Source organism: Nicotiana tabacum, chromosome 19 (genome assembly GCF_000715075.1).
Source record: "Nicotiana tabacum cultivar K326 chromosome 19, ASM71507v2, whole genome shotgun sequence".
NCBI lineage: Eukaryota > Viridiplantae > Streptophyta > Magnoliopsida > Solanales > Solanaceae > Nicotiana > Nicotiana tabacum.
The window spans coordinates 123,841,267-123,863,348 of record NC_134098.1 but is presented as its reverse complement, the minus strand read 5'-3'; the positions used below and the strand labels follow the sequence as shown (position 1 = coordinate 123,863,348).

The 22,082-nt window shown below is 35.6% G+C and overlaps 3 protein-coding genes across 3 annotated transcripts; 2 read left to right on the top strand and 1 right to left on the bottom strand.

Annotated features, from left to right (window-relative positions):
• Positions 1 to 6,381: 6,381 nt before the first annotated feature.
• Positions 6,382 to 11,767, top strand: LOC107781216 (importin subunit alpha-2). Its single transcript, XM_016601886.2, has 11 exons — positions 6,382 to 6,777; positions 7,357 to 7,453; positions 7,557 to 7,648; positions 7,746 to 7,877; positions 8,025 to 8,210; positions 9,003 to 9,166; positions 9,288 to 9,366; positions 10,253 to 10,381; positions 10,689 to 10,816; positions 10,907 to 11,279; positions 11,451 to 11,767. Exons 1-10 carry the CDS (start codon positions 6,568 to 6,570, stop codon positions 11,274 to 11,276), a joined length of 1,587 nt encoding a protein of 528 aa, XP_016457372.1. The 5' UTR covers positions 6,382 to 6,567; the 3' UTR covers positions 11,277 to 11,279; positions 11,451 to 11,767.
• Positions 11,768 to 12,600: 833 nt separating this feature from the next.
• On the bottom strand, positions 12,601 to 13,332 carry LOC107781217 (proteasome subunit beta type-6-like). The gene has a single exon (XM_016601887.1). The coding sequence runs from the start codon at positions 13,330 to 13,332 to the stop codon at positions 12,601 to 12,603; it is 732 nt and encodes a 243-aa protein (XP_016457373.1).
• A 2,183-nt stretch (positions 13,333 to 15,515) lies between these two features.
• On the top strand, positions 15,516 to 16,651 carry LOC107781218 (GATA transcription factor 17). Its single transcript, XM_016601888.2, has 3 exons — positions 15,516 to 15,781; positions 15,860 to 15,961; positions 16,073 to 16,651. The coding sequence occupies exons 1-3, from the start codon at positions 15,764 to 15,766 to the stop codon at positions 16,400 to 16,402; spliced, it is 450 nt and encodes a 149-aa protein (XP_016457374.1). The 5' UTR covers positions 15,516 to 15,763; the 3' UTR covers positions 16,403 to 16,651.
• The last annotated feature ends 5,431 nt before the right edge of the window (positions 16,652 to 22,082 follow it).

The following is a 22,082-nucleotide window of genomic DNA, read 5'->3' as shown; positions in this document are numbered from 1 at the left end:
TCGATTTCTGGTTCATAAATCAGAAAATTCCGACATTCATAATAATACGGTTATAGAATCAGATAATGATGAGTTCTTTGAAAATATATATCCATATAAAAAGGAATGTGAGTCGTTTGGTGAAGGATCTAAACGACCTCGGAAAGAAACAAAAGAAATTACATGTAATCAGGAGGATCCAAGACGTAGTAAACGTCAAAGAACGTCTACTTCATTTGGACCAGATTTTGTGACTTTCTTATTGGAGAATGAGCCTCAAACATTTAAAGAAGCTATGACTTCTTCGGAATCATTGTTTTGGAAAGAGGCAGTCAATAGTGAAATAGAATCCATATTGAACAACCATACATGGGAATTGGTTGATCTTCCTCCTGGAAATAAATCTTTGGATTCTAAATGGATTTTTAAGAGAAAAATCAAAGATGATGGCACTATTGATAAATTCAAGGCAAGGCTCGTAGTCAAAGGGTATAGACAATGAGAAGGTCTAGACTACTTTGATACATACTCTCCAGTTACAAGAATTACGTCCATACGGATGTTAGTAGCATTAGCTGCAGTGTATGGTCTTGAAATTCATCAAATGGATGTTAAGACGGCATTCTTAAATGGAGAGTTGGAGGAAGAAATTTACATGGAACAACCTGAAGGGTTTGTGGTTCCAGGTAAAGAAAAGAAGGTATGTAGACTTGTTAAGTCTCTTTACGGACTAAAACAAGCACCCAAACAATGGCATGCGAAATTTGACCAAACAATGTTGTCAAATGATTTTAAGATAAATAAATGTGATAAATGTGTATACATTAAAAATGTTTCAAATCACATAGTCATTGTTTGCCTATATGTGGATGATATGTTGATAATGAGTAATGACATTGCCAACATAAATGCTACTAAGCGTATGCTTAATAGCAAGTTTGATATGAAAGACTTGGGAGTTGCTGATTTAATTCTGGGAATTAAGATCCATAAGACTCCTCAAGGTCTGGCATTGTCACAATCTCATTATATTAAGACAGTACTTGAAAAATTCAAGCACTTGGGCTTTAAAGTTGCAAAGACTCCAATTGACGTGAATCTTGCATTAGCAAAGAATAAAGGCCAAAGCATATCACAATTAGATTATACTCGTGTGTTGGGATGCTTAATGTATATCATGAATTGTACACGACCAGATATAGCTTGTGCTATAAGTAAACTGAGTCGATATACGAGCAATCCAGGCCAATCTCATTGGATGGCAATGAAACGAGTTTTGGGATATTTAGAACATACCCAGAACTTTGAATTGCACTACAGTAATTTCTCTGCGGTGATTGAGGGATACTGTGATGCAAATTAGATCACCGGTTCAACTGATTCTAAGTCCACGAGTGGATATGTATTCACTATTAGTGGAGGAGCGGTATCTTGAAAGTCGTCCAAACAAACATATATTGCCCGCTCTACAATGGAGGCTGAATTCATAGCCTTAGATAAAGCCGGTGAAGAAGCTGAATGGCTCCGGAATTTCTTGGAAGACATTCTATTTTGGCCCAAACCGTTGGCACCAATATGCATACATTGTGATAGTCAAGCGGCAATTGGAAGGGCTGAGAGCGTTATGTATAACGGTAAATCTCGTCATATACGACGAAGACATAAAACCGTTAGGCAATTACTCTCTAGAGGAATTATCACGATTGACTATGTAAAGTCAAGTGATAATGTGTCGGATCCACTTACAAAAGGCCTAACTAGAGAGGTAGTTGAGAAATCATCAAGGGGAATGGGGCTATGGCCGAGAACAAGTCATTGTGGCGGTAACTCTACCTAGAAGACTGGAGATCCCAAGATCTAGGTTCAAGGAGATCAAACAAAGTCATTAATGACGGTTCAACATTGTCAAATAAAATTTTAGTCCGTTCTCGTGATGAGACAATGTTCAGTACCAAGGATAAAGCATTAAGGCTTTTTAATGATTTTTAAATTTGATACGGGGTATATCAATTAGTGTATCTACATGATGACACGTTTAGGAATCACCTATGTAAGTGTGAAGTGTTAGCCGCTTCAAGGAGAACTTTGTAAGGCCAGTTCTCTACGCACTTATGAAACCAGGCGGTGTTCATGGCTGAAACGAACACAACAATGAGAACTAAAGACGGTTAAGGGTTGATTGTGTGACTTATGGTTGTCTAGGTATACACCAAAGATCGACGGTTCAAAGATATCAAATCTACCGATTGACCGAGTATATCCGACATAAGTTTATTACGGAAAGTTCAAAGGGAAACCTACGTATCCAGATGCGATTAATCCTTGCTTGTAAATCACACAGTTTTTCCATGCATACTTCCGTGATATAGCCCTTCCCCATTCATGTGGGGGATTGTTGAGGTTTTTGTTTTTAAGATGAAATAGTCTTAAAATGAGGGTGAATGGGAAATGGAGGGAAAATAAAATTTTTGAGTAAAATTTTAAGTTTTCCCCTCTTGACAATGAGACATTGTCCCATATTGGAAGAGGAAGAGATTTTTGGTGGGTATATATATAATTGCTCTTCTTGTAACTCTTAAAGAGTTAAGAAGAAAGCAAGCCTCGCGCCGTCGTCGTCGTCGCTCGCTCGGCTCGGCTTCGGCTACGGCTACGGCTTCGGATTTGGATTTGGATTTGGATTTGGATTTGGTCAAATGATCGATTGATTGATTAATTTTTTGGACCAAATTTATTTGTTAATAGTAAATATTAACGTAAGATTATCCGCATTTGTAACGAATATTTTTCAATCCGTGTATTGACCACAAGGCAGCCGCCTAATGCTCTTCCCACCATGATTGTGCTTGCTCCACAAACAAGCTAATGCTTGCTCCACCATGGAGGGTGGACGATTGTTCTTCTTCAACACTGGTTGCTATATATATGTGCAGCAGCTGTTGAAGAAAGACACACAACACACAAGACATAAACTGAAATCGCTCAACAGATTTGGCTATACATTGCACTCCTTCCTCTCAGTATTTCCATACGATTTTCTGAGTATCTACTCCTTCATTCTGCATTGTTTTAACTTCAAACAAAGCAACTGTAAGTGTGATTTGCTACCGAACTTTGTGTTCGCTGAAACACTGGGGTTTGGAGTACCGCTATACCAGTGTGTGATTCGTTCTATCCTAGGAGAAAATAATCCATTACCTTGGGTACTATGAGGGGATTAAATTCCTTAAGGAAACACTGTGAATTCAGTGGGCTCGAATTATTTATTGTTTCATTACGATAACTTATATTTTGCAGAATTATTATTTACAAATATAGCAATATTGACGGGGATAACACTATACATGGAATAGTAAATTTCGAAGCACCAAACTGATTGATTCAGAAAATAGATTATGATTTAACTCGTTCAGAAAATACTTAAATGGTAAAAAATTACCTGTATATACCATCCAATGTATATATGTGTGCATTAAATCTAGTGATTAATTTAAATTTAACTCACTTATGCCATCTGAATTTAATTTAATGGATTAGGTGAGTGATGTAAACAAAGACAGGTTCATATTGGATTTAATCTATTTGAAATGAGCTTTGCGATTGTGACTTAACGTAATGAATCTAGTGATTATCAACTTGGTGTTGAAAGCCTGAACTAGAAGTACTGATTAAATAACTTTCGCAAGCTAAAAAAAGCAAAAATAAGAATAAAAATGGATAAAGAGAAAATTTCGGTCCCACTCAACAACTGCTAGGTTAGGTGCATTACTCCAGGCTTATTCGTAAGTCATGATCAACACTTTTAGTTGAACTTTATTTTTTTAAAACTTATTAAACTTTAACCTCAACTCATTCGTTTAAGCTCTTGAATTTATCTAACACAAGGAGCCTCGTATAGAGACGGATTTAAATTTTTTAGAATATGGGTATACCATTAAATAAATGAGACAAGAGAAAATGTTTAGTCCGAACATTTTTCGTTTTTATGTAAAAAATAAATCTCCCCAAATAGGTCGCACCGATTTCTATTGGTCAGTAGAGGCATGGTTATCCCTTGTAAATTCAAATTATTTCATTTGAAGAAGTATTTTAATACCTTGGATTATATGATACAGTGGATACACCTTGAAAAGGGAACATTTTCCTCAATATTAAATAGGGCGTGGTCCATGATGGACTAATCGTTACTAGAAGGTGCTCTTCTGATTTGAAAACACAGAAAAAGTTTTAAAACCTGTTTGGTTCGGTTTCTTAAGGCCTAAAAGGGAAATGGTTGATAAGCAACTGTATATAATATTTACTTAATCTAGCCGAATATATATATATACCGCTTATTTTAGTTTAAAAGATTAAGTGAGCGATTATTTTGGTTAATTCTTCTTAAATTTTAATCTATGTTGGATTGCACAAATTTTTGCTTAATTTCATGGAATTTTTACATTCTTATACACTATTTGAAACTTTATTACCCTCCCTACTCAAGTTTCAATTTAATTACATCCTATATACAAATTTACCAATTATATACACTTTAGAAATTAAATGAGTATCCCTTTTATATTAGGAATCAATTATTTCTCATCCTTATTCTCTCTCCGTCTCTCTCTCTCTCTCTCTCTCTCTCTCTCTCTCTCTCAATCCCTAATTTCAGTAATATAGAGCAAAGGAAAAGAGAGTATCAATTCCACCATTGACAGCCATTAAAAAGCTTTGAAGTTTTGAATTCGAATTTGAGTTTTCAAAAAATATTATTTGTTTGGATTGGGCGTTGTTGCAAACAATTGAGAATATTATTTGGAGTTTATATCTCAATTTTGAGAGTGTTTCGGTGAAGATTAAACTTGATTTTTGCTGAATTTCAGAATGAAACTCGAAGAAGAAGAAGAAGAAGAAGGAGGCATGATATACATTATACTTACGAAATTGTAGTAAAGTTGTAGTAAAATTGTAGGTAAATTGTATTCTGTTGTTTATATATATTTTTATTTAAATATTGTTTGAAAGTTGAACAATATTGTATTTAAGTTGTATGATATTGTAGTTGTATATAATTGGGTAGAAATAATGTATGAAAGTTGTAGATAAGTTGTAGATAAGTTGTATAATATATAATTAGTTGTATGGAATTTTGTTTTTACTATGTATAAATCAGATACAAAATATACAAAAGACATATTGTATAAATTTTGTATAAAAATTATATTTAAGTGGTATAATATTATAGTTGTATATAACTGGGTAGAAATAATATGTAAAAGTTGCAGATAAGTTGTAGATAAGTTGTATAATATATAATTAATTGTATGAAAAATATTCACATTGATATTAGAAAAATAAATTTGAGTTAAACTAAAATAAATTTCCTAACTTTGAGTTGTTCGATTAATGACTTTCCATTACCTATCCTAAGCTCAATCACGGGATTTGACTGTTTGGTTTCCAGTTTCGTCCTTGTTTCAATGTGAACCTTTTCTCTGCCTCGAAAGGCCAAGGAGCAGGTTTATCAACATCAGAACTTTTGCTAAAATTCTATACGGTTTTCACAGGTAAAGAATACTACTACAGTAAATGGAACAAGTTCAGAGCAATTGACCAAACACTGAAACCTCTTGTGGTTATTCTTTGATTTTTTTTCCATGTTTGTGAGGTCATCTTCTTCTATAATAAACAAATATTTGTTCACTTTTTCTAATATTAATTTGTAACAAGAAAACAACTTTGAATAGTTTATTGAGTAGACACATCTGTTCATGGATCCCAAGGGTTCAAAGCAGCCGCAAAAGGGATCCCGTACCAATATTCCGGAGAGAAGAAAGAGAAGAGGAGAAAAAAAGAAAAATGGTGTAACTAAATCCCTTAATTGAAGGCACTAATAATGGATTAAGAGCCTTTTAAGGTGGAGTATATATATTTTGTAGATAAAACTTGTTTAGGTCGGGTAATGAACTAAACATGGACATTTTTGGTAATAAAGTTTTAAATAGTGTATATGAACGAAAAAATTCCTTTTTCATGGATCTTTAGCAGGCCATATTTACTATTTACTTTTTTTGGTCATATATATTAATTATACACGATTATATATATATAATACATGAATTTTATATATATATATATATATATATAATACTTTCACCGGCTATTTTTAGTTTAAGCGGTTGGTGAACGGCTATTTGGGTTAATTCTTGTACTTTTTCATTGTAAGTTTTAGCATGGGATCAGATCAGATACAATACTTGGGCCTCACGTTACCCATTTGGGCCGAGACACATCCGATGATGTTTGGGCTCACCTTTCTTCCTTTTAATAGAGAGCCGTCCCACTTCCCTCATTTTCAAAATTCAAATTTAGTCCTCATTCCGCAAATACCTCTTAAATAGTGCCCTTTTCCACAACGGCACCTATACCTTCAACAAACCCTATATAAGCCCTCGTATTCTCTCCCCTTTTTCAAATCAAAAGCCAAAACCCTTCCGCCATCACTCTCTTCTCTGCCCCACAGCTCCAGTTGTGCGTATATATATATACACACACTGTGCCGCTCTAGGTATATACATTTTCCCTTGATTTATTGATTCATCCGAAGCAAAAATGTCGCTGAGACCGAGTGCGAGGACGGAGGTTCGTCGGAACCGGTATAAGGTAGCCGTGGATGCGGAGGAAGGAAGGCGTAGGAGAGAGGATAACATGGTTGAGATTCGTAAGAATAGGAGAGAGGAAAGCTTACAGAAGAAGCGACGTGAAGGTCTTCAACCGGATCAGCTACATAATGTTCCCGTTCAGACAACCTCTGGCGAAAAGGTGGAAAATAGATCTGTAGTTTTCATTTCCTTATGTTTTATCGACTACTACTGTTAGATTAAGTTTCTGATTGGATTGAATATTGACCTTTCCTGTTATTTATTGTCAGTTAGAATATTAACTTATGATTTCCTTGATTTTCATCATGTATTTGTCTGTTTGGTGAAGTTTAGGATTTTCCTAGTAGTATTTTTCTGAACATGGATTGATATTGAATAAGGATTTTTCTGTTGAGTTGTCGTTATGCTTTTGACAAACTTGTATTGACTTGCTATGAAGTGTTTCTGAATGTTTATGTTTGGTCGTTGTTGACTTGTTTGTAAATATATGCCCAAACGATGAGTGAGGTGTTGTATAGATTTGAATATTCTTTTTGTACTAGACTGTGACTTCTTCCAAGTATCCATTGGTTTGTTTATATCTGCATGTGAAAGAAGTTGCATGGTTTTGTGAAGCGTATTGAACATATTGGTTTTGCGACAAAGTTTTGTTGTATCGATCTACAATACTTGAAATATATTTTACTCTTTTCTTCATGTGTAGCTACTGATGTTTGTTTCAAATGCCTTTGTTTTGCAGTTAGAGATGATACCACAATTGGTTGCAGGTGTTTGGGGCGAAGATGGCAATGTACAGCTTGAGGCTACTTCTTATTTCAGAAAAATGCTCTCAATCGGTAACCATTGTTATGTAGATACAAATATTCCTGTTTTTATTGCCGAGTTTTCTGGTGGTTTCTTACCCAGTAGACATATTTTTTGATTTTGATAACTATACAGAAAGGAGTCCCCCAATAACGGAAGTAATTCAAGCTGGTGTAGTTCCTCGTTTTGTTCAATTTCTTATGAGAGATGACTTTCCACAGCTTCAGGTGTTAAACCCCTCCACTACTTGCATTATCCTTGTATCGTCCTGCAAGATAGATAGTCTGACTATGAGTTTCCTTGCATCTATCAACATTACTTCAGTTTGAGGCAGCTTGGGCTCTCACAAATATTGCATCTGGAACATCTGAGCATACAAAGGTGGTAATTGATTCTGGTGCAGTCCCAAGTTTTGTGAAACTTCTTGGTTCTCCTAGCGATGATGTCCGAGAGCAGGTATACACAAGAAAAAATAGATTAAATTTTGTTCGTAGTTATTTATAATGGATTTGTCTTGTCCTTGCTCTTCTTCTATTATACTTCTGAGGTATGCAATAACATTGGTATTTGTGGTTCTGACAACATGATTTTTTCATCATTTAGGCTGTGTGGGCTCTAGGAAATGTTGCTGGTGATTCACCAAAATGCCGTGATCTAGTCCTTAGCTGTGGTGCTTTGGCTCCCTTGTTGGCCCAATTTAACCCAAATGCCAAGCTATCTATGCTGAGAAATGCCACTTGGACACTTTCAAATTTCTGTAGAGGGAAGCCACAACCTTCTTTTGATCAGGTGTGTCCTAAACGCTTGATTTATTTGTTGATCAGTGATCAATGATACAAACTTTTAACAGTAGTCATATATTCTTAGTCCTTGCCGATGAGGAATGAGCGAGGAGTTCCATTTCCCTTATCATAAGTAATACTGTGGGAGGTTGTTCCTTCTCTCATTTCTTAATAGCTTATCACAAATAAAACGCAAATGCCCCGAGTTCAATTAAGGTGAAGTTGTTTCATTGGACAAAGCAGGTTTTTTTTCAAGACTGTAACAAACCACCAGGTTGTCCTAGATGCATTTTACCTGTTACAGTCTTCTTTTTGAAGCAATTAATAATTTACTGATTTTGTCGAAAACTAAAGATATGTTTTCTGAACAAAAGCTGTGGAAACTTCTATCTTATTTATTGTTTGAATAATGTTAGCATTACTACGATTTCATTTTCAAATTTTGTATGTTTTTAAGTTGCTGTTTTATGATATGTGAATCTATTTGACTGGGCATGAAGTTTAATAAAAAAGAGAAGACTTTTGAACTTGTGTAAAATGAGGCACATATATATGTGTGGCTATAAATCATTGCATAAAGGTAAATTTTTTCCAAATATGGAAAGGGGTCATTCATTTTTGGCATGGACTAAAAAGGAAATAGGTTCACATAAATTGAAACAGAGGGAGTATAATTTATTATCCAAAGTATAAAAGAAACATGTTATTTGGAAAATGAATGAAACGAACATGTTATGAGGAACAAATGTTGAGGAAACTGGAAGCTATGCCTCTCATAATTTGTAAACTGGATGTACAGACAAGGCCTGCTCTTCCAGCTCTTCAACAGCTAATACATTCGACCGATGAAGAAGTTTTAACTGATGCATGCTGGGCACTCTCATATCTTTCCGATGGTACAAATGATAAAATTCAAGCTGTTATTGATTCTGGAGTATGTCCCCGACTGGTTGAGTTGTTAGGGTAAGTACCCTTATTTTTTTTAGTGTACTTCTGGGTTATCGAGTTCTATAATTATTATCTTTCTCACTGATGGGTGGCATTTGTATGTCCTGACATTAATGATTGTTTTTCATATTTTTAGTCATCCTTCTCCGTCGGTGCTGATTCCTGCTCTAAGGACAGTTGGAAATATTGTCACCGGAGATGATATGCAAACTCAGGTATATGCTAGAATAATTTTTCAGTTTATACAAATAATGTCTGCCTTGCGTTCGTAGTAGTCCTTGGTTCTTCCGGTGCATGATTGCTGAATGTATGTTTTTTTTTTTTTCATTTCCTATGGTTGAATCTGCATCAAGCAGCATTACATTTATGTTTGTCCTCTCTACTTGATGACTTTAGGTTAATTTGTTATTTTGCAACTGCCTTTTAGATTTTTGATTTTTGAGGATGGTATACTCATCTGGTGGGAAGTGTTTGATTGCTTTTCTGTGAGAGTGAGTTTTCAAGTTTCACTTGACTATTATCTTGCTTTCTTTTAATTTCCCACCCCATTAATCTACTTTGGAATTTGTGCATAGTCATTCTCTTTATTCTTAGCTCTTGAAATGCTCTTAACCTGATGTCGGAAACTAAAAGCAGGGACGATGGAATAAAAGATATTTTGATGTTTCTTGACCTCGTGGATGAATAACATATAGTATTTCCGTTTATGTGATGTGTGAAACAACTTCCAATAAAACTCTTTTTTCTTGATGTATGTATTAGAGGTGTAGAATGTTGAAGACCAGAAATTTCTGAACTTTCAAGAAATTGGCTGTAGAAATAAACACATTGAACTCAATTGCTGCCTCACATGTTACTGAATCTTTGGATGATATTCCGTTGACAAACTGTGCTTTTATTATGTTTCACGCATATATATATATATATATATATATATATATATATATATATATATATATATATATATGACATCTTATTCTCATTCATATATTTGGTGCTTTAAAACACTTTCCTCTATAAGGGATCATTTTTTTTTAATTAATAAGGACATTCTCTCTTCTCTCTTTAAATACTAAACAATTATCTCTTTGTTTCGTTCAGTGTATCATCAATCATCAGGCTTTGCCCTGTCTCTTGGTCTTGTTGAATGGTAATCACAAGAAAAGTATAAAGAAGGAAGCTTGTTGGACAATTTCAAACATTACAGCTGGCAACAAGGAGCAAATTCAGGTAAACAATTGCTAGCAGTATAACATCGCTCGCCCTCCGTCCACACCCCCAACAAAAAAACATCTGGATTAAATTTAGCAATCTCTTTTGGCAATCCTTTAACTTGAAGATGTATATTGATTGTTTCAACAAATTCAGGTAAACAATTGCTAGCAGTATAACATCGCTCACCCTCCTCCGTCCACACCCCCAACAAAAAAACATCTGGATTAAATTTAGCGGTCTCTTTTGGCAATCCTTTAACTTGAAGATGTATATTGATTGTTTCAACTGCACTTCACGGTCAAAGTATTCTTTCTTGCTGCAGTGTGTAATTGAGGCTGGTGTTTTTGGTCCTCTTGTTAATTTGCTTCAAAATGCGGAGTTTGATATTAAAAAAGAGGCTGCATGGGCAATCTCCAATGCCACATCTGGTGGTACTAATGAACAGATCAAGTAAGAATTTGACATTCTGGTTTCTTAGAACCATAATTTTTCTGGCATACACTCAGACGACCTTATTTTGTTTTGTATCTTATCCTGCAGATACCTTGTAAGTCAAGGTTGTATCAAACCACTCTGTGATCTCCTAGTTTGTCCTGACCCGAGGATTGTCACAGTTTGTCTTGAAGGGCTTGAAAATATTTTGAAGGTTGGCGATGTTGAGAATTTGGGTGAGGCAGGAAATATAAACGTGTATGCTCAAATGATTGATGATGCAGAAGGTATAGAAAAAATAGAGAATCTTCAAAGTCATGACAATCAAGAGATTTATGAAAAGGCTGTGAAGATTCTTGAGACGTACTGGTTGGAAGAAGATGATGAGACCATGCCACCTGGTGATGCGCCCCAACAGGGTTTCCAGTTTGGAGGCGGGAATGTCTCTGTACCATCAGGTGGATTCAACTTCAACTGAAAGGTCTGTAACTGAACTTTTTTTATCCTTAATGTTCCTAAGAATTTGGTCAAGGAGTGGTTTGCTAGACGTCTAACTTTGTTGGAGACGTCTAACTTTGTGGCTTGATATATATAATGTTCCTATATATATATCTTTGTTTTTTAAGCATGGAGCATCAATTTTCAACTGCAGGATTTTTCGGGTGACGCATTACCTCTACAAGTGAAAACTGATTCTGCTGGTTCCAGTTTAAGGTTTTGCATTGCTGAAGGGCTTGCGTAGGAGCAATATTAGTGTCCTGAGCATTAGCCATTCAATCTATTCTCTATGAAGGATCCTCAAATATTCTCGTTGCCTATTTCTTCATAGCTAAGTCAAAGTTCTTTTATCGTTTCACCTTTGTTGGGAATTTGCTACGTTCCCTAAAATTCTTTGTTCACCCGACTTAAATGATTTATTGGCATCACCTCTTCTTGATGTTGAATTTAATTGCTTAGATCTTAGTATTATTTTCCTTGTCTGTTTCGATGATGAAAGTTGGTAGCATTTGAGTATTGAAAGTAATTTCTATACAACAACTGCAACTTAGTCCCAAACAATTTCTTTACTCATGTTCTTCCCTTTGAAGCTTGGGAGTGTTCCTTTTGACGAAAACTATTAATTGCGTGATGGTTTTGTCAGTTGCAAGATTTATCTTTAATCGCTTCTTCATTTGCAGACTAAGAATTACACAACAGTCTTCAGTAGAAAATTTGAATCTAGTTGTTTAAAACTACAAATTTGAATGTTTACTAACTTACTATTATTTCGACGAACCATTCTTATTATTATCATCAAGTTCCCTCATTAACCTACTTCCATTGAATGCATCAAGGCTATTGTTGGAGACGTCTAACTTTGTGGCTTGATTTAAATCTCGAACGAATTAACACATTTGTTGTGGTTGGTGCTATATGCTTTTGAACTCTGATTTAACAAAGAATTTAAGTTCGGGGTAAGTGTATATTAGGTTTTTAACTGAATAGGTGGTAACTATATTAGCCAAAAAATCTCGATGAAAATTGCTATAATCTATAAAGCTCTGATCTGCGATTTATTGTAGTGAGACCCCGCTTCCGCAACAAAATTAAAAAATGATAGTAATTCCAATGTGAAATTATTATACTCTTGAATGAATTACAGTACAAGAATAGCCGCCTAATGAAGGATATTGTTTATTAAACAAAGAAGAAAATAACTAATATGTGGCATAATATATAATCAAGATTATGGTATTAATATTTAAACATAATCTTGCAGTCACTAGTAGATTGGCACTGTATTGTGTTAGAAACATACGAATCTAGAGTCCCTCATTGATGTTCAGTAACAAAAGTAAATGTGCTCGTATATATTCGAGCAATGGCTTCTCATTCGCATGCTCCAATTCCAACTTTCCCAAGTACTTCTCATTCATATGCTCCAATTCCAACTTCTCTGCATTAATAGGAAGTGTACCATAAGGGTGAAAAGCTGTCGTGAATCCTTTCGAGTTTACACTCGCAGTTTGAACACCACAGGCGCTGTTAATGTTGTTGTTTAATGACAATGCTTTCACCACCAATTGCTCAGCTTCTTCTTCAGTCATTCCTTTCTTCCATTCTTTTTCCAAGAAATCATTCAAATCAACAGCCCCATGTCCTCCTACACCAAAATTAGACTTCTCCATTACCACCCCACTAAAACCTATCTCATATATTTTGCCTCCTCCATTCTTGTCCCATCCACCAAGTAGCACACCAGTTTGTAACATATTTTTCTTGTTGTTAATGTCATATGCAGATAATACCATACCAACAATCTCGGCCGCAACCGTAGCAGTAGTTTCTTGATCAAGAAAGTTGCGAGCATCTTCTAAAAGGACTTGTGTATCTGCTCCAAGTGCACAGTGACACAAGAAAACATTCGCAGTCAGCTGTGTGATTATGTCAGTGGAGCCAAGAATGACGCCGCCGTCGTAAGTGACGCCGACGATGGTGGTGGTGGTGGTTTTTGACGGGTGGGACTCGTCGGAATCAATGATGAAGATGCACATACTTCAGGTGTTAATTAAAAATTGATCAAACTAAAAGTAATGAGAATGATGTGTGGTGGATTAAACCGATGGGTGTTTATATAATAAGAGTTTTCACTACTTTGATTCGGAGTAGGAAATAGCAGGGGATTTCCCAAATGGGATAGTAGAACCGTAGTTCTGTTACTAGTTCAAGTGGGATTATGAAAAGAATACTAGTTCAACTAGGATTATGAAGATGGAGACTTTCCTAAAATGGAATTATAGTTCTTTCAACTTTAATAATTATGATATTTTGATCCTTACTAACTCAAATTACTTAGTTTGACCCTTTCATGTTTATGATTTGGACATTTGGAATTTTGGCCGATTGTTGAGACAGTGTGGAATAAGAAAGCATTATTGTTGGGTGTGCGAATAAAGTATCACATTGGAACGCGTTACCGAAAAGATTGAAAGTCTAGGTGTAGTGATCTGTTAATGGTGTGAGATTTTTTGGGAAAATCCATGCGGGCTTGACCCAAAGTATACAATATCACGTCATGTGAAGAGTATTTCTGAGCCGTTTTAGCATACTCTGGGCCGTTTTAGCCCAACAATTATATTACCGTGTATTTATTTGATGAATCTAACTTTATATATACCGTGAAATTTTATACAGTCAATATATTTAATTTATTATAGCATATATTAACGTTATCTTTCACGTCAATAATCTCACATTTTTATGAATAATAACATTCTATTTTACATCATGTGATCAGATAGCGTAGATATTTTTTCTGTGGCTACTATAAGTGATTATAAGTTGAACTCTATTAAAATATAATGATTATTGGATTGTTTTCAATATATTGTTTGAATAGTTTATTCCATAAAGAAAATATAGTTTGAACCAAAAGAAAAAGGATAGAGAAAAATATAGTTGCTCCTAAGGTAAAAGAATGCCTCAGCACAAGCATATTTTCACCTTTAATTTCTTAAAGGCGATTAATCTTTCCATTTTCTATAATCAAAACAGAATCATAAGGTATTATTTTCTTCTTGTTTTGATTCCCCACCCTTTTAATCCCTTTTATTGAAGCTATTACTCCTTTGGTGGCTCAAACCCACTTTGAGATTGTAAGTGGGGTGCTAACCATCTGAACAATTTTCTTTAGTCGAATCATAAGATATTAAGTTCTATTCTTATCTTAATTATCAGTATATATTAATAGTAATAACCTTTTCTAGAAAATGTGAATTAACTTTTTATGTTAGAACCCCAATTTTCTTTCTAATAGTTCCATGTTGTATCATCTTCAATGGAAGATACATTGGGCATATATCCGTTTACCTGATAACAGTCATAGATATCTATGTTAGAGAAGTCACCAATTTCTATGATCGATCATACTTAAATTTATATACTTAACTCTAGATTGATTCTTGGTGTTTGGATGAAAGAAAGATTGTTCTTTTTTTCTATTTTTATTGCTAAAGAAGTAGAATAGTATTCCTTCCATTTCATTTAATGTAATCCGTTTGACTGTATACTTAATTTGTTAAGAAATTTTTCAGCAACCGTATTAGTCTTTTTCGTGTCAGTGGCAACTCCTTCCGTGGGTCTATGGATTCAATGGAGGAATTGATTGAGCATGGACCTTTTTTAGAATTCAGATAGCGAGATCGAGAGGATTGTAACACATTTATTATTATTTTCAATTATTTACTGTACATTTTTTGATATTTACAAGTAAATAATCCGCACATTCCGCACTTGTATATGATTCAGATTCGTAAGGTCCTTTAAAAGTCAAAGTGTTTTCTACCAAAATTCTTCTCATTTCCAGAATTTATACTCAAAAACTCTAATTAAACGCTAAAATAATTGTATTCAATTAAGGAGCATGGCTTGTATTCTTTTGTTGGAGTCTTGAAGAAAAGGCTAGGTAGCTCCTTAAACTTGGTGGAATCCGAACATTCCCTTTGACTACTCCAGTTAGACTATTTTCTCATTAATATTTGTGTATATTACAGAACTTTCCATCATCTTTTGTTGCTTCCTTTATTACCACAATGTATTATCTTTTCTTGTCAATTACTTCACTTACTTACATCTCCTCAAAAACCAGAGGTCTAGTGCATGCAGGTCGACACGTGGTAGAGTTAACACTTAATTTGGCAGGTCTTTGTGCCGTCAAAACGCAAAATTGAAGGCCATTTCTGTCATTTGACATCGAAAAATTAGGGTTGAATCACTTTCTTTTGATGTCTGTCCTTTTATAATATCGAGCTCAGACCCATCATTACATCAGCCCCTTCACCCCCACACCCCTGCTTCTCCCACCACCTTCCCTCTGATCCTCCTTTACTCCCCGCATTATCACTTTTTTTGGTTGTTTTCTCCAATTTTTTGCATTTTCTTCACTTCAACTACGTCCTCTGTCGGTCAATCTTTCTTCATTAGTTCATGGATCCAATACAAAAGGTAAATTTAGTAGACCCTATTTATACTTCAATTTGCCAGCATTGTGGTTTTGCTTCTTATAAATTGTTACTTATACAGGGAGATTCTTTGGCTAATGAGACAACTGAGAGTACTAAATCTTGCACTGATTGCAAAACTACAAAGACACCCTTGTGGAGAGTTGGTCCTTATGGGCCTAAGGTAAGTTAATTACACCCATTTTTCGGGTCATAATCATCGATTTCTAATCTGGGCTTTGTTCCATATCAGTTGATCAGTTGCTAATTCGCATTATTAATCACTTTATTGCAGTCACTGTGCAACGCTTGTGGGATCAAATATAGGAAGAAAAAGGGTACCCCATCTGGATTTGGCAAAGACCCAGAGAAGAAGAAAGAGAGAGACATTTCTAACAGTAGTACGGACAAACTAGCTCACAGCCAAAAGGATAAAATTGGAAAAGATGGGAAGCTAAGCAAAGGATTGAAAGTGAGATTTATGATGTTAGGGAAAGAGGTGGTGATATTACAGAGACAGAGATCTTCAATGAAGAAGAAGCCAAGAAATCATAGGAAGTTTGGTGAAGTTGAAAGAGCTGCTCTTCTTTTGATGGCTCTGTCTTGTGGCTCTGTTTTTGCCTAAAGTCAGCACCTGTAGTCAGTACTAATTACTAAACCCTAACCTCTTTTTTTTGCTTATTAAAGTAGATAAGCCCTTGTTTTTAAGCTTAGTCAAAGCTTTTAGGGGTACCATAAAAATATTCCAGATTGGGTTAACAGAAAAAAGGATCTGGTTTTAGAGCCTTTTAAAGATATGGCTTGATTTTGGTAGCTTAGGAAAAGGAAAGGAAGAAAGTGAAATTGTACATATATGATGGTGCTGATGATCGAATATGCCTTTTTTTTTTTTTTTTTTTTTAGTTTTGCACTTTATTGTCTCTCTCTCTCTGTTTGCTGCCCAAAATTGGATTATCATTTGATATTCTGCAATTGTGAATTATGTTTGTCTTATAAAGTTGATGAAGAACCTCAAAAGTTTTGCCAATTTCATGTTTTGTTCAATTGATGTTCAAGACACTGAGTTTAATTTCAACTTTTGTCGTTCTGTTTTATGCTAATTCATTAATTGTAACTTGTAGGAGAGAAAAAGTGAGTGTCTCTTTTTAACTACTACAGTAGTATTTAAGTCCTAAATTTTCCTTCAAACTAGAAAAGGAAATTGCCAATATATAGTACATACAACTTACATCTGATTGTGAACTATAAACTTGTCTAAGGCAACATTCAATTAAAAGGCAATCTGATGTTAAAGAAATTCTCTACCAGAGCTTTGTGAAATAAATGTGGGAGAGAAGAGGTCTGCCAATGAACACTCACATAATTGCATTGTGTTATTCGAACAGATAAATTTATAATTATAATAGTACTAAAATTATTGCTTAATATACATCTGGTCTTGGTTCAATTTTTTTGTAGCTCTCCTTTAGTTCAACAACAGAATTACAAAGAACCTTCAATCTGGAGAAATATCTAGTCTTATCCTTAACGGTAAATGCTGACTGTGTCAAATTTGAGTATTTTAAAAAATAAATCAAAATACCATCCTTTGAATATATGGATAAATAATCAGAGCCTTCAAAAGAAAGAGTCCGAACCAAAGTGTGGTTCTTTTGGACTCAAGCGACGCAAATAGGTTTAAAAAAAAAATTGGGCACCATTTTATATATAGCGCGGTTATTCATCGCGCTATACCTTAACGACAGTTTTGTCCGTTAAAATATAGCGCGGTGAATAACCGCGCTATATATAAAATGTGGCCCCACCAATAATTCATCTGCACTTAACTGACCCACTAATAATTTATATGGGTATAGCGCCTATTATGCATGCGCTATACATCAAATAATTGTACCCCAGACTGGTTTGTTTTTCTTATTTAAGGAGTTTCAGAATTTGATAAAAATCCAGTCAGGATCCTTCAAGTCTTCCGAAATATTTGTTCGTTAAGTTATTTTGTATTTTGCCATAATGTTCGAAAAGCGAAAAATTAGAGTTTCATTATATTGGGGAGGGGGAGGGGGTGAGGTTGTGGCAGATAATAACTCAATACGCTATAGTTGTTCTCCACAGTGTCATGTTAAGTTGCCACTTACAATGGGGTACGATAGATTGGTATCGTTGTTATGTAAAAAAAATGAGTGTGAGCAAACGTTCGGTGAATATTAAAGTAACCGGAAGATATCCGTATTCTGTTACTCCGCAAGGGGTTGCTTGTTATGCTGAGTTTAACATCGAAAATGATGAAACTCTGATAGATTTTTTGAGGACTGCGAATGAACACCGGGAACTTTTTGTGATAAAAATGTTGGAAATGTACGTCAAGGCTGAAGACGTTCGCAATAATGAGGTTCCGCAAAGTAGAGATATCCCTAAATCATCGGGTGATTATTTTGGAGAAGTTTTAGCCGAACAGGTTCCGGGTGAAAGAGTTTGACCTGATCTAAACTTATCTCCACGGGCGAATGAGGAGTAAGGACATAATTTATCCCCAAGTTTATATAATCCACAAGCCGAGTGGTAAATTACAATTTTTCTTTGTATTACGATGTTTATTTTTATGTATTGAATTTATATTAACACTCATATATTCTACACGGGGTACCATCCAGATATGAATTTTATAAGTTATGAACCAAGAGACAGTTAGAATATGCCTAGTTTTGGTGTGATGGATCATGGTAGTCCATCCGGGAGTCATCACCAACAGGATAATGTGCATCATGGGATATGAACACATTATGCTTTGTAAGTGAAGTGATAAAGTTTATATGTAAAGTTTGGATGAATTTGAGAAACTCATTATTTTATTGGTTGTGCAGTGAAAACGAGCAACTTGAAGGTCATGTCCTTACTCAATTGCCCAAAGACGACATATTTAATCGGGATCTGGAAGATGCGCAGAGTTAGGAAGATGATAGTGATTATGACAATAGTGCTGACGAGTCTGGAGATGACACACCATTTCCTGATGAGGGTGACAGTGATGAGGACGAAAATGATGAACCTGATTTGACGAGGGAGCACGCTCCACCTCCCGTTAGACCATGAGTGTACAAGTCCCATGTGCCGTTTCATTCAAGGGATGTTCCCTACCTTGATCAGTTTACAAGTATGCCGGATGTTGATGCCCTCACAAGGGATCTTGACAAAATTCGGACAACAATGTGGGATGAATCTAGAGCAACCGTGAGTCATCACCAAAGGGCATGTTTTTTGCTGATAAAGCGCGCCTAAGCAGGGCGGTGCGAATGTATAACATAAAAGAGTGTCATGAGATCGTGGTTCATGAGTCATCTCCGGAAGTATACAAGTGTCACGACCCAAAATCTAACTAGTCGTGATGGTACCTAACCCAACCCGTTAGGTAAGCCAATTACCAGCTATCTCATTTCAATAATAATTATTAAAGCAATTTAAGTAAATAAAGTTCTTAATCTTATTCAATCCCCAAGAACTAGTAGTACAAATCATGAGCTTCTAAGAATAGAGTATACAAAACGGAAATGAAATAATACATAGTCTGTTTGAATAGTACATAAACAGAGCTTTTATAAATCTAAGGCTACCATGAACAAGAGACAGCTACAACTGGAACACATGTACATCTTCAAACCCGCAACCATCGAGCACAATAACAACAACAGCCAACATCTGCACGCAATGTGCAGAAGTGTAGTATCAGTACAACTGACCCCATGTACTGAGTAAGTAACAAACCTAGCCTTAAATTGGAAGTAGTGACTAGCTTCTACCAAGGTCGGGTCCAAAATCACTAGTCCAAAATAACATAAAGCAAATAATACCAGAAGTAACTCAACGATCAAATGCTACACAAAACATGATTTCTAAAAATAGTTCTGCCTTTCAAGTACATCAATGAAAACCCAAATCGTTTATCGAAGTTGCCAAAACTATGAATAAGTTTGAAAAACAATAATTTTCCCAAAATCCTTTCAATAATAAATAAGATATTTCATTTTCTTTCCAAATAACCAGTGAAAAACAAATGCATCACTATACCCATATGTCAACATGTGTGAGAAATCATGAATGATGTGATACCGTACAACATGAGAAAAATATATCTCTATGCATGTATGTCACGTGTGCATGTCAATGCAATGTATCTCAGAGATGAACTCATGTACTCACACTCTCAGAGTACTCAATCTCACTTTCTCACACGTTCCACTCATCATGCTCAATCACTCGGTACTGTATATGGCCAATCCGGCCCAGGGAAGATCCATCCCAGAATATACACATCAACTGATCATCAGTCACTCAGTACCGAGTAGAGCCAATCCAGCCCGTGGAGAAGATCCATCTCCAGATATATATACTTCGGACAAGATCCATGTCCAGGGAAGATCCATCCCTCAATAATATCAACCGCACTCACTGGGATGTGTACAGACTCCGGAGAGGTTCCTTCAGCCCAAGCGTTATAATCCGCACGGACAACTCACGTGCCATAGTATCAATATCAGAATCAATCAGGCCCTCGGCCTCACTCAGTCATCAATCTCTCCAGTCTCTCGGGCTCACAATGTCATGATACCAGCCCGAAAACAGTGATATGATGCATCAATAAATAACAACAGAGACTGAGATATGATATGCATGTGAAATAAATATGACTAAGTATGAATTTTCAATTTAAAACAAATAATTCATAACAATATGACCTCTGTGGGTCCCAAAATACTGGCACCTAAACTTAACATGATTTTTAGTATACTTTTCAGCTCAATTTCTTTAACACATAAAACCGCATGGAAAATGCCAAGATTATTTAACTATAAAATTCCACAAAAACAATTATATCACAATTTCTATAGTGCACGCCCACACGCCTGTCACCTAGAATGTGCGTCACCTCCCAAAATTCACAAAATACATATATTCAGGGTTCATACACTGAACTCCAAGATTAGAAGAGTTACTTACCACGAACGAGCCGAATCCAATGTCGAGCAAGCTAAACAATGCTTCAGAAATTCCATTATGCACACACTGTTGATAATAAAAGAAACACGCAAAATTTTATGACCACTCACCAGATCAACAAGTCACGGAGCTCTCTCGCCCCAACTAGAATCGTAATCACTTTCTGAGTCGACTTTTAATATTATACTCCCGAATATACCAAAATTAAACCTGATAGTACCCATTCCAGGTCCACTGACCTTATATTACTAAACATAACTGTTCCACAGACATACCATACCAATATAACTCAGAGCCACAACCCGTGCAATCCGTGCACCAATAAACAACAATTCAAATGTACCCAGTCATGAAAAATGACTCAAATGAGAGAACTGCCCCGCCAGATTAACAAGTACTGCCACAACGAAATGCTGAAAATTCATCATACACCATAGAACTATCACCCGATTCTAACACAAGGTTCATACCTTAATATAACTTCGCTGCAATGCGTGACCCCATCCAAACACTAGTCCATAACATATACCTCGAGTCACCCTGCTCAAAAATCAATAATGACGGAGAGGCAAATGACAAAAATGCCAAATAAAACTTGAAAGAACATAACCATTACGCGGTCGATCATGCAATACCCAAATACGCTCAAATTCCGCTATAAAGCTTAAATAGAACCGCACCATCTGTGCACATAACCAATGAATCACAACTCCTCATAGCATAAATGAGTAGCTCACAGATTATTTCAGAACACGAATAAGTTCAACATCAACAGAATGACACATCTTAATTGGGCCTATCAATGGACCCCCAAATCAACTCTGGTCATGTAGGTCGCCAAACCCAGGTGTATTGCCACAAAGCACCTGTAGAAAACCCCAACATCATAAGCACCCAAAGAATCGATCATATCCATTACCATACTGATCCAACCTACTACCCAGTCGTCTTATTTTCTTCGAGTTTCTTCCGAATTTATCTTCGGATTGCTACTTCTCCTTGCTAAAATGCCACGATCTTTAGCCACAGCTCACCCCACAAACTTAGAATGGAACCATAACGCCCTACGACCCATAAGCAACTATATTCTTCTTAAGTACTTTCAAAAATACCACAACTATAACACTCACTCTAAGAATACCTCATGTGAATTTGAAATTGTTCTTCTTACCTTTCTTATACAAAAATGTAGAATCCATACACAAGTCCGGTGAAATTCTCAATTGCTATATATAAACCTCGAACCTATTAGAATTTTTTTGAGAGTCACCCACTTTGTTCAAATACAAATTACACCGCCCAAAAGGGCCAAA